The sequence below is a fragment of the Schistocerca gregaria genome, chromosome 6 (assembly GCF_023897955.1).
Source record: "Schistocerca gregaria isolate iqSchGreg1 chromosome 6, iqSchGreg1.2, whole genome shotgun sequence".
In the NCBI taxonomy this organism is placed as follows: Eukaryota; Metazoa; Arthropoda; class Insecta; order Orthoptera; family Acrididae; genus Schistocerca; species Schistocerca gregaria.
This window is the reverse complement of record NC_064925.1, coordinates 35,063,559-35,076,239: the sequence shown is the minus strand read 5'-3', so window position 1 is coordinate 35,076,239 and position 12,681 is coordinate 35,063,559. Positions and strand designations below refer to the sequence as shown.

At 45.2% G+C, this 12,681-nt stretch overlaps 1 protein-coding gene across 1 annotated transcript in view; it reads right to left on the bottom strand.

Moving 5' to 3' along the window:
- Positions 1–3,189, bottom strand: part of LOC126279121 (TNF receptor-associated factor 6-like) — a 115,052-nt gene extending 111,863 nt beyond the window's left edge. Inside the window, exon 1 of the mRNA XM_049979600.1 lies at positions 2,919–3,189. Coding sequence (XP_049835557.1) covers positions 2,919–3,105 — 187 coding nt within the window. The 5' untranslated portion in view covers positions 3,106–3,189. The remainder of the gene's footprint in view (positions 1–2,918) is intronic.
- Positions 3,190–12,681: the final 9,492 nt, after the last annotated feature.

The window sequence follows — 12,681 nt, the reverse complement described above, 5'->3', positions numbered from 1 at the left end:
GCCACAGGCCGTGCACTATGAACAGGTGCTCGATTGCGTTGAAAGATGAAATCGCCATCCCCAAATTGCTTTTCAACAGTGGGAAGCAAGAAAGTGCTTAAAAAACCAATGTAGGCCTGTGCTGTGATAGTGCCGCGCAAAACAACAAGGGGTGCAAGCCCCTCCATGAAAAGCACGACCACACCATAACACTGCTGCCTCCGAATTTTACTGTTGGCACTATATACGCTGGCAGATGACATTCACCGGTCATTCGTCATTCCCACACCCCGCCACCGTATAACCAGATTGTGTACCGTGATTCGTCACTCCACGCAACGTTTTTCCACTGTTCTATCGTCCAATGTTTACGCTCCTTACACCAAATGAGCCGTTGTTTAGTATTTACTAGTGTGATGTGTGGCTTATGAGCAGCCGCTTGACCATGAATTGAAAGTTTTCTCACCTCCCGCCTAACTGTCCTTGTACTTGCAGTGGATCCTGATGAAGTTCGGAATTCCTGTGTGATGGTCTGGATAGATGTCTGCCTATTACACATTACGACCGTTTTCAATTGTCGGTGGTGTCTGTCAGTCAACAGACGAGTTCGGCCTGCATGCTTTTGTGCTGTACGTGTCCCTTCAGGTTTCCACTTCACTATCACATCGGAAACAGTGGACCTAGGGATGTTTAGGAGTGTGGAAATCACTTGTACAGACGTATGGCACAAGTGACACCCAATCACTTGACCACATTCGAAGTCTATGAGTTTTGCGGAGCACACCATTCTGCTCTGTCACGATGTAGAATGACTGCTGAGGTTGCTGATATGGAGTATCTGTCAGTAGGTGGCAGCACAATGCACGTAATATAAAAAAGTGTGTTTTTGTTGGTGTCCGGATACTTTTGGTCACATAGTGTATGTGGTCGTCCACTCCGAGCTCTGTTAAATGCTTTGAGGTCAGCACCAGCTTTACCTTCATTACGAACACGAACAGCCCAGTTTCGCACGTTGCTGATGTCGATGCATCCATCACCGTACACAGCTTTTGCTCTTCTATGGCTTTCAATTGGAGGCAGAGTTTCTGTGGTTCGAAACTCGATCACAGCACGTTCTTTCTCACGCACCATCACAGTTACGTTAGACACTGCCACGTTATGCACCACAGTTCGGAGACCCCAGCAGCAGAAGGTTGCAACCTGGGTCAGCGAAGCGGCAAAGTTGGTCAAGAGATATGCATGACATATAATACTTCCACTGATATTGAGAACAGAATAAAAAATTCGGAGGCATTACTTTTCAGCACCCCCTCAAACATCGAAGCTAGCATTTTGGTCCCACGGTCTTTCCTTCAGCACCCCCTCAAACATCGAAGGTAGCGTTTAGGTCCCACGGTCTTTTCTGAACACAGATTCTCTGAATTTATTCAAACACGATTTTGAGATAACTACTTAGTCTTTCTTCTCAGGATTCCCGTTTAAGTTTCTAGAGCATTTCTGTTACCGTTTGTTATGGAACTTGCTAAGTTGTTACAGTCATAACAGCGTGTCTTTGAATGTGTTCTATATCTGTTGCGACTATTTGATAAGGGCCGTGAGCATTAGATTAATACTCTAGGATTGATTACATTGGCCATTTGCATGTGGATTCCTTTACAGATCTTTTGAATTTACCCACAGCCCTTCCAACAAATCTGAAGTCTTAATGTTAATTTTACACGATTTTCTCACTTCATATCGCCCCAAATACGATACGGCGTGCAGAGCAATTCCACTGTAAACTTAAAAACGATGTAATACAGAGTCGATTCTCGCTAAACAATCATCCACAGCTGTGAGGCCGTGACCTGCAGATGTTGCACAGACCTCCACCCCTCTCGACTTAAACACTCCGCACCAATACTGGAATACCACGCACTCCATCTCACTTTCTGCGTCAGTGCGCCCTTCCCCTCCCCGCTCCTGTGCCAGCCGATAAAAGTTCGCAGACGTTCCGAAACACCCTGTATACCTTTCCCTACCTGGCGTATCGCGCGAAGTAGACTCACAACACTCCACCGTTTCCGCTACACTCGGGAACGGGCACCAAGCCTCTGTCACCGTGTCCTGCCCTCTTTTATGTCTCCGTACACCCTGTGTCCTTCCTGGAGTACTTCTCACCACTTTCGTGTCCCAGACTGTGTGATATCCGGCTGTCCTCCCAACTACGGCCTACCCTACTTTTTCTGTTCCAAATAAATGCTGCAGCCTACTCTTTTCCTCTATAACTGCGGCCCTAGCACCTACATCCCACCTCTCGACCATTTCCAGTACGTGTCACTCGTCGTTTCTCTCGTCCCATCCTCTTCATTCCCGTTAGCATTCAAATGCCTCTCCTAGAAAATACCGTCACGAGTCCACGGTACCTCCAGCCGCAAACTCTTCGAAGATAGCACGCGTCACCTCTTTTTTATTCCCACTGACGTGCAGGGTTATGTGGAGCACCTACAGGGTTTCAGAAGACCGCTGCACGAAAACTACGAGACTTAAAGAAAAATGACACGGGTCAGTAGATAGTCGGCAAGTTTCGATTCGTAATCGCACCGCGGCACACGTGCGGAGCACTACGTGACAGGTGTACCGTAATGTGGCGTACAGTGGAACAGTAGGTGTGTCTTCTAATTTACTAAATGTGAATCCACTGAGCCACTTCAGCGATTTTCTACCGAGCAACGCGTAAAAGCTGCAATGGAGAAAAGAGGCCACGAGTGCTACGACACATTCCGAGAAACTGGCGCAAAGAAACGGGACGGCTCGAACCGTCGCTGGAGAAGGTGGAGCACTCGTAGTAATCGTTCGTAAAGGGCTCAGAGAAATTGTCTCGCGAATCGAAACTTTGTGAACTGCTCTGTTGACCGAGGTCTGTGTACGCCTTGTGGAACGTGGCGCGCAGCACTCACCGGCGCTGCAGGAGGTGTTGACGGCGCGCGTGATGGTGGCCCTGGCCGTGGCGACGGCGCCCTCGCTGGTCACCACGCAGATGGCGTGCTGCGTCTCCGTGTCGGGGGCGGGCGCGCCGCCCACCGCCGCCGCCGCCGCCCCCGCCGCCAGCGCGCTCGCCACCACCAGCAGCCGCCCCGCGGCCATCGCCGACTGCCGGCTCTGCTCTGTTCTGCTCCAGCCACGCCGGGCTCCAAATAAACGCACCGCACTTCCGGCTGCGCGGCGCGCCTCTCCAGGGGCTAATTTTGGCAGCGCGGCCGCCATCTGCTCACCCGACAGACACACACACACACACACACACACACACACACACACACACACACACACACAGCCGAGGCGCGTGCAGGCAGCCCAATCACCGTCCCCTGTGGTGTGTCTCGCGCCACCAAGCCGACGCCAAGTCTGACACAGGGAAACCCGCCTGAGGTCGCTCTCTGACACAGTCCAAACTGGGCAGGACGATAAAAGGGTGAAAACGAAGGGTCGGCTCAGGTGTCAACGCGGATAGCTTTCGAGAAGATGACGGTCGACATTTCTATGCGACTTCGTCAGGATACTCGCGCAGCGTTAAACCCAACCCGTACCTTCACTGCTCGATAACGACGGTGCTGCTTTTGATGGCAGCACCACTAAACACTGTTATCCGAAATTCCTTCACAATAGAAGACGAAGCAAATATTCCAGAACTCGAATCGAGAGCAACTACCGACACGAGTAATTTTGAAGTAGATACCCTCGCTATAGCGAAACAGCTCGAAACACTTAAGAAAGACAATACTTCCATCGCAGATTGCGTAAAAGTCACATTCCTTTCAGAGTATGCTCATACGATAGCTCCGTACATAGCAATCGTACACAACTTCTCGCTCGTACAAAGATCTGTACGTAAAGGCTGGAATGTTGCACGAGTCACACCAGTACCCGTAAAAGTAAATAGGAGTAACCCTATGAATTAAAGGTCCGTATCACTAACGTCGATTTGCAGTAGGATTTTGGAACATATACTGAGCTCGAACATTATGAATTATTTTAGTACTTTCAACATTGCAGTCCAGTCAGCAATCGTGATAATCCAATACATAAGAAACTATCAGCCTCAATTTCGGTAATGAAACCAACCTTTACCTAGGTTTCAGCCCAAGTAACTGAGCCTTCTTCGGAAGATAAACCTCATTCTATAATATCTCTTTGGGGGCACGGTCTATAGATAAAATGTGACTACCCCATTCAGGCTGTTTTAGTTTTATTTCTAGACCATGCCGTCGTAGACATATTGTAGAATCAGGTTTATCTTCCGAAGAAGGCTCAATTACTTGCGCTGAAACTAGGTAAAGGTTGGTTTCCGCAATCGAGGCTGATAGTTTCTTATATATTATGAATCATATCGAACAAAATGATTTATTGAGACACAGCCAACACCGATTCAGAATATATCGTTCTTCTGAAACACAAATTGCTCTTTATTCTCACGAAGTAATGACTGCTATCGACAGGGGATGTCAAATTGATTCCGTATTTTTAGATTTACCTTTCTCACAAGCATCTTTTAATCAAATTTAGGGCCTATGAAGTATCATCAAAGTTGTGTCATTGGATTCGTGATGTCCCGTCAGAAACGTCACAGCTCGTAGCAACTGATGGAAAGCCATCGACTAAAAAACAAGTAATATCTGGCTTTCCCCAAGGAAGGTTTATTGGCCCTCTGTTGTCCCTGAGCTATAGAAACGATTTAGGACACAATCACAGAGTTCTCTTAGATAGTTTGGAGCTGATGCTCTCATTTCCCGTCATGTAAGTAACCAGATGGTCAAAACCAAGTGCAAAATGATTTAGAAGAGATATCTATAAGATGCAAGAAGTGGCAGTTGACTCCAAAATCATGAAAAGTGTGACGTCATCCTCATGAGCACTAAAAAGAATCGGCTAAATTTCAGCTACATGACAAATTACCTTAATCTATAGGCTGTAAATTCAACCAGATACCTAGGAATTACGGCTGCGAGCAACTTAAATTGGAAGAACACTTAGAAAATGTTGTGGGGAAGGTAAACTAAAGACGGCGTTTTATTGGCAAACCACCTAGAAGATGTAACAGATGTACTAAAGAGACTGCCAACACTACGCTTGTACGTCGTCTTTCCCAGTACTGTTGCACGGTGTGAGGTCCCTACCAGATTGGACTGACGGAGTACGTCGAGAAAGTTCAAAGAAGGGCAGCACGTTTTCCATTATCGAGAAATAGGGGAGAGAGCGACACAGACGTGATACAGGATTTGGGGTGGAAATCATCAAACGCGTTTCTCGTTGCAGCGGGATCTTCTCACGAATTTCAGTCATCGGCTTTCTCCTGGGAGTGCGAAAATATTTTGTTTGCGCTCACCTACATAGGAAGAAATGATCATTATAATAAAATAAGTGAAATCAGAATTCGCACGGAAACATTTAAGTGTGGGTTTCTCTCACGCGGTGTTCGAGAGCGGAACGGTAGAGAAGTAGCTAACAGTTTCAGGTGGTTCGATGAACCTTCTTCCACGCACTTAATTGTGAATTGGAGAATAATCATGTAGATGCAGATGGTACACAGTGGCTAAGAGCAAAGTTCGAAAATTTTGCCCCTCGTATTCATATCCAATCTTATGTTTTTTCTTTTGTTATCATGGAACTATTTTGTACGAGATCGTGAAATACAATGCAATTAAATGCAGAAGAAAAAAAGATTTCAGATCTTATTAAAAATCGATTTTATCATCGCAGTTGACACGGAGAACTGCTACCAACAGTTTTCGTTTGTTCAAAATGTCTCTGAGCACTATGGGACTTAACATCTGAGGTCATCAGTCCCCTAGAACTTAAAACTACCTAACCTAAGGACATCACACACATCAATGCTCGAGGCAGGACTCGAACCAGCAGTCGCACGGTTCCAGACTGAAGCGCCTAGAGCCGCTCGGCCACAACGTCCGGCCTTTTCGTTTGTCTCCAACAAGTTAGTGGCAACTTTGGCCCTCGAGTCCATTAATGGAACGACACAAGATTGCTTACGCAGTAGCCACAAAATCCGGAAAGCCCACAAAAGAAACCTATCATCGTTTTCTGGGCAAAGTTTTGCAGCATTACGCAAAAATGGAGCTGTTTCTGGTCATTATTGACTGGTGGGGTGGGAAAAAGAGCGCTCTTTATACAGTGGGATGTTTGGCGATGAAATCGGAACACCGACATGTTCAGTAAAAGAAATTCCGCCAAAGTGTAGGCCATTGCCAGGTAAAAAATCCTTTGCCGGCCGCTGTGGCCGAGCGGTTCTAGGCGCTTCCGTCCGGAACCGCGCGACTGCTACGGTCGCGAGTTCGAATACTTCCTCGGGCAAGGATGTATGTGATGTCCTTAGGTTAGTTGGGTTCAAGTAGTTCAAAGGTCTAGGGGACTGAAGACCTCAGATGTTAAATCGCATAGTGCTCAGAGCCATTTGAACCATTTTTTGAAAAATCCATTCTCACAGCTAAGGGAAATCACAAGTAGGAGAGATGCAGTTAAAGTACACACCTAGATCCATTATCAACTGCCTCCTGTCCGCCACCACAGGTCAGCGCAGCCGAATGCCATGCGAGGGACCCGGGTTCGCTTCCCGGCGGGGTTGGATGTACTTCCTCCACACGGGGACCGGCTGCCGTGTAGTCCTCATCATCGTTTCATTCTCATCGACACGTAAGTCATCCAAGTGGCGTCAACTGAACAACTTGCCCCAGGCGGCCGGCCTGCCTGACGAGAGGCGCTAACCACAACCACATTTCATTTCACTTGCTATTTCGAGAAAAGTCCGGTACTGCAGAATTATCCCCAGATCGTCGGGCCTTTTTCCTACTGGTATTCACATACAAAAATGCGATTGTGGTGAATATGCCTCTGCATGTTGCCCTTGGTGCCACGCATTTTTATGCTTAGGAAGTTTGTACGAACGCATGAAGCAGAAAAGTAAAAGATAAATGCACAACAGAAGTTGAAATCCTAGAATTTTCATGTTGTGATTTTCCAGTCACTGTTAATTATGTAAGGCTATATAACATTTCTGATGATACAAACTATTTTTAAGAAGATTTGAAATGTTTATTTCTTTTGTTAATAATTACATTTTATTTTGGGAGTCGAAAAAATTATTGATTAGACATACTTCCGCTGCAACAAACTAAGACAAAACATGAGACTGGATTTGCACACGGGACGCGAAATCGGAAGAAATCTTAGCCAGTGCGCTACCAACTTAACTGGTTTTATGACGAGTGAGGTGGCGCAGTGGATAGCGCACTGGACTCGCATCCGAGGGCACCACGGTTCAAACCCGTGTCCGGCCAGTCTGATTTAGGTTCTCCGTGAATTCTCTGAATCGCTTCAGGCAAATGCCGTTATGGTTCCTTTGAAACGGCTCGGTCGATTCGCTTCCCCGTCCTTCTATAATCGGAGCTTGTGCTCCGTCTCCAATGATCTCGTTGTCGATGGGACGCTAAAAGCTAATCTTCTCTCTCTCTCTCAACTGGATTGATGTTGCTGGCGAGCACTGATAAAAGCTGACATAAGTTTCTGAGAAACTACTGAGTGTTGGAACTTCATCCAAGATAGATGACTTTATTTTCACCCTTCTTATACCATGATTATATTTGACTGCAGCAGACAGTGAGTTATCTATGGCGGGTTCCGACTGTAAGTAATTTAGATGTGAAATTTGTGTTACAATTAATCATTCGTCATTGTTAAAGTAACGGCAGCCCAGAAATTTTCCGAACACTTTGTTAACAGTAACTGTAAATGTGGTGTGGCATTGTTTGCTGTCATACCCCGCGGGGTTGGTTCAACAACCTGTCGAGAAAGAAGATCTTCCTCCGCTTATACTATATTTTTTCTATATCTATGTCTACACGATTACTCTGCAATTCACAATTAAGTGCCCGGCACAGGATTCATCGAACCACCTTCAAGCTATTTCTCTTCTATTCCACTCTCTAACAGCGCGCAGGACAAACGAACACTAAATCTTACCGAGCAAGCTCTGATTTCTCTTATTTTATTGTGATGATGATGCATCCCGATGTACGGGGTGACAAGTATTGAACTATATGAAATAAAAACATCATAACTCCTGAACGGTTTGCGTTAGGACGTTCTGTACTGTTGGCCGCGGGGCATGGTGGGCATTAATATGATTTGGTTTAACGGCGAAGCCCAGTTTCATTTGGATGGGTTCGTTAGTAAGCAAAACTGGCGCCTTTCGGGGACTGAGGATCCGCATTTCGGGATCGAGAAGTCGCTGCGCTCTCGATGGGTGACTGTGTGGTGTGCAACATCCAGGCACGGAACCACTGGTGTGATTTCCTCGGCGGCACGGTCACTACCGAACGGTACCTCAAGGTTTTCGAAGATCATTTCATTCCCATTATCCAAAGTGACCCTGATTTCGAAAAGATGTGGTGAATGCAAGATGGAGCTCGACCCCATCGAAGTAGGAGAGTGTTTGATATCCTGGAGAAGCACTTTGGGGATACCCAATAGAGATGGTTCGTTTGCGAACTAACGGACCCAAAGGAACGGTTCATCAGGATGGACGGAACGAGCGAGGAACGAATTCTAAGGAACGGTCTTTCATAGTTCACTTCGGTCGCGGCTTTCTACCTATAGTTCCCGGGAACGGGAAACGGTCGGTCTCGTTCCAGCCTCGGTCTCGGTCTCGGCCTCGGTCTCGCTCGGCCGAACTCGTCCTGCATCGCGTGGCCACTCGTCGCAGTTCCACTGCCGACTGCTCACAGTTAGCTCAGTATCGAATTGTTATTCATTTCGTCCACTGCACGCACCCATTCTGTATCCGTTTCAAACCTTTCTTGAACTCTGAACTTCTGGCTCTTTTCGTATTCTATTCAGCGTCCATAACCAGAAATTAAAATTTATTTTATAATTACGTAAATTACATAACAATTACGTGGTATGTAACACAAACATCTTTTCACGTCAAAAAAAGGCATATCATCTTACTTCAGTATTTCGCTAAATAGCAGAAGAAATACTTGCAGAAAGGCAAGATTTCTTTGTTATTACACATGCAAAGGAAGTAGGCACGGTACACACGAGTGGCCATTTTCGGTCTTTTTTTGATCCAAGCTAAAAGAGCATGGCCGGCCGGTGTGGCCGAGCGGTTCTAGGCGCTACAGCCTGAAACCGCGCGACCGCTACGGTCGCAGGTTCCCATCCTGCCTCGGGCATGGATGTGTGGGATGTCCTTAGGTTAGTTAGGTTTAACTAGTTCTAAGTTCCAGGGGACTGATGACCTCAGAAGTTAAGTCCCATAGTCCTTAGAGCCATCTGAAAAGAACATGATCATTGTTATGGAAGGCAGGCCGACTTACAGTCGAATGAAGCCCGCGCTCCATAACGAGTGTCTGGTGTCACATTTTGTTAAGGGAACGTGATAACTTCTACAATATTATTTCAGTGGTACTGGGTGGCGCGCGAAAAATCGGCCCCGAGTACTAGACTGCTCATTGTTGCCCACCAATCATCTATTGTATCGAAGTTGTTGTTTGCATTAGCTTATTTGTTACTTCTTCACCGCCTAATTATTACATGTTTATTTATTCTGCTCTTAGTGATCAATAAATCGTGCGCAACTGGCTAGCTGCTCTACTCGGGGTAGGTTTTCCGTTCGCCACCTTATATATTATTTCACTGCAATCAGCCACATAACGCTACAGCTGGCTAAACAAGAAATTTTGCAGAATCACTAAAATTAAAAGTGTGTCAGAATTCTGTTATGAAGAGAAACTCTGGACTCCAGGAGGGAGGCAAGTGCTCCCTCTTGCCGCCTTCCATCTCCAGTCACCTAGCTACTAATTTTCAGTTTTTCTTAAGTACCATATACCAAGCACAAATGAACGGTGAGCTAGTAAAAATGAACGGTTCACCAGTGAACTAGTTCCCGAGGGTGAACGAGTTTGCCCGTCTCCAGTATCCAGAGGCCACTAAATATAAGCCTCGATTGGCCGCAATTTTCTGCCGATCTAAACACATCCGATTCCTTTTTGTAGGGTATGTTGAAGACAAGGTGTACAGCAGTAACCACAAAACAATGGCTGAGCTGAAAAGAGCCATTCAGGAGGTCATCGACAGCATCGATGACCCGACACTTTAGCGGATCATGCAGAATTTCGCTACTCGTCTGCGCCATAACATCGTCGATGGTGGCAGACATGTCGAAAGTGTCATAACCTAAATCCGAATGTCTGTAGTGACCTTTTCATGCTGCGCACGCCGTAGCTTCTAATTAAATTAATTTCTTTGTATGTTCAACAATTGTCACCTGTAGGTGCCTAGTAGGCGACAACAAAATATTCCCACACTTTGAGGAGAAATTCCAGGAGAAGGTTTTGCCTCATTTTGCGTTTCATACCCGTGGGTAAAATATTCCGGAGGTAAAATAGTCCTCCATTCGGATCTCCGGGCGGGGACTACTCAAGAGGACGTCGTTATCAGGAGAAAGAAAACTGGCGTTCTACGGATCGGAGCGAGGAATGTCAGATCCCTTAATCGGGCAGGTAGGTTAGAAAATTTAAAAAAGGGAAATGGATAGGTTAAAGTTAGAGATAGTGGGAATTAGTGAAGTTCGGTGGCAGGAGGAACAAGATTTTTGCTCAGGTGAATACAGGGTTATAAATACAAAATCAAATAGGGGTCATGTAGGAGTAGGTTTAATAATGGACAGGAAAATAGGAATGAGGGTAAGCTACTACAAACAGCATAGTGAACACATTATTGTGGCCAAAATAGACACGAAGCCCATGCCTACTACAGTAGTACAAGTTTATGTGCCAACTAGCTCTGCAGATGATGAAGAAATTGAAGAAATGTATGACGAGATAAAAGAAATTATTCAGGTAGAGAAGGGAGACGAAAATTTAATAGTCATGGGTGACTGGAATTCGACAGTAGGAAAAGGGAGAGAAGGCAACGTAGTAGTTGAATATAGATTGGGGCTAAGAAATGCATGAGGAAGCCCCTGGTAGAATTTCGCACAGAGCATAACTTAATGATAGTTAACGCTTGGTTCAAGAATCATGAAATAAGGTTCTATACTTCGAAGAACCCTGGAGATACTGGAACGTTTCAGATAGATTATAGAATGGTAAGACAGAGATTTAGGAACCACATTTTAAATTGTAAGACATTTCCAGGGGCCGATGTGAACTCTGACCACAATCTATTGGTTATGAACTGTAGATTAAAACTGAAGAAACTACAAAAAGGTGGGAATGCAAGGAGATGGGACCTGGATAAACTGAAAGAACCAGAGGTTGTAGACAGATTCAGGGAGAGCATAAGGGAACAATTGACAGGAATGGCGGAAAGAAATACAGTAGGAGAAGAATGGGTACCTTTGATGAATGAAATAGTGAAGGCTGCAGAGGATCAAGTAGGTAAAAAGACGAGGGCTAATAGGAATCCTTTGGTAACAGAAGAGATATTGAATTTAATTGATGAAAGGAGGAAATACAAAAATGCAGTAAGTGAAGCAGGCAAAAAGGAATACAAACGTCTCAAAAATGAGTTCGACAGGAAGTGCAAAATGGCTAAACAGGGATGGCTACAGGACAAATGTAAGGATGTAGAGGCTTATCTCACTAGGGGTAAGATAGATACTGCCTACAGGAAAATTAAAGAGACCTTTGGAGAAAAGAGAACCACTTGCATGGTTATCAAGAGCTCAGATGGAAACCCAGTTCTAAGCAAAGAAGGGAAAGCAGAAAGGTGGAAGGAGTATATAGAGAGTCTATACAGGGGCGATGTTCTTGGGGACAATATTATGGAAAAGGAAGAGGAGGTAGATGAAGATGAAATGGGAGATAGGATACTGCGTGAAGAGTTTGACAGAGCACTGAAAGACCTGAGTCAAAACAAGACCCTGGGAGTAGACAATATTCAATTAGAACTACTGACAGCGTTGGGAGAGCCAGTCCTGACAAAACTCTACCATCTGGTGAGAAAGATGTATGAAACAGGCGAAATACCCTCAGGCTTCAAGAAGAATATAATAATTCCAATCCCAAAGAAAGCAGGTGTTGACAGATGTGAAAATTACCGAACTATCAGTTTAATAAGCCACAGCTGCAAAATACTAACGCGAACTATTTCCAGACGAATGGAAAAACTGGTAGAAGCCGACCTCGGGGAAGATTAGTTTGGATTCCGTAGAAATGTTGGAACATGTGAGGCAATACTGACCCTACGACGTATCTTAGAAGAAAGATTAAGGGAAGGCAAACCTATGTTTCTAGCATTTGTAGATTTAGAGAAAGCTTTTGACAATGTTGACTGGAATACTCTCTTTCAAATTCTGAAGGCTATTTACAATTTGTATAGAAACCAGATGGCAGTTATAAGAGTCGAGGGTCACAAAAGGGAAGCAGTGGTTGGGAAGGGAGTGAGACAGGGTTATAGCATCTCCCCGATGCTATTCAATCTGTATATTGAGCAAGCAGTAAAGGAAACAAAATAAAAGGTCGGAGTAGGTATTAAAATCCATGGAGAAGAAATAAAAACTTTGAGGTTTGCCGATGACATTGTAATTCTGTCAGAGACAGCAAAGGACTTGGAAGAGCAGCTGAACGGAATGGATAATGTCTTGAAGGGAGGACATAAGATGAACATCAACAAAAGCAAAACGAGGATAATGGAATGTAGTCGAAT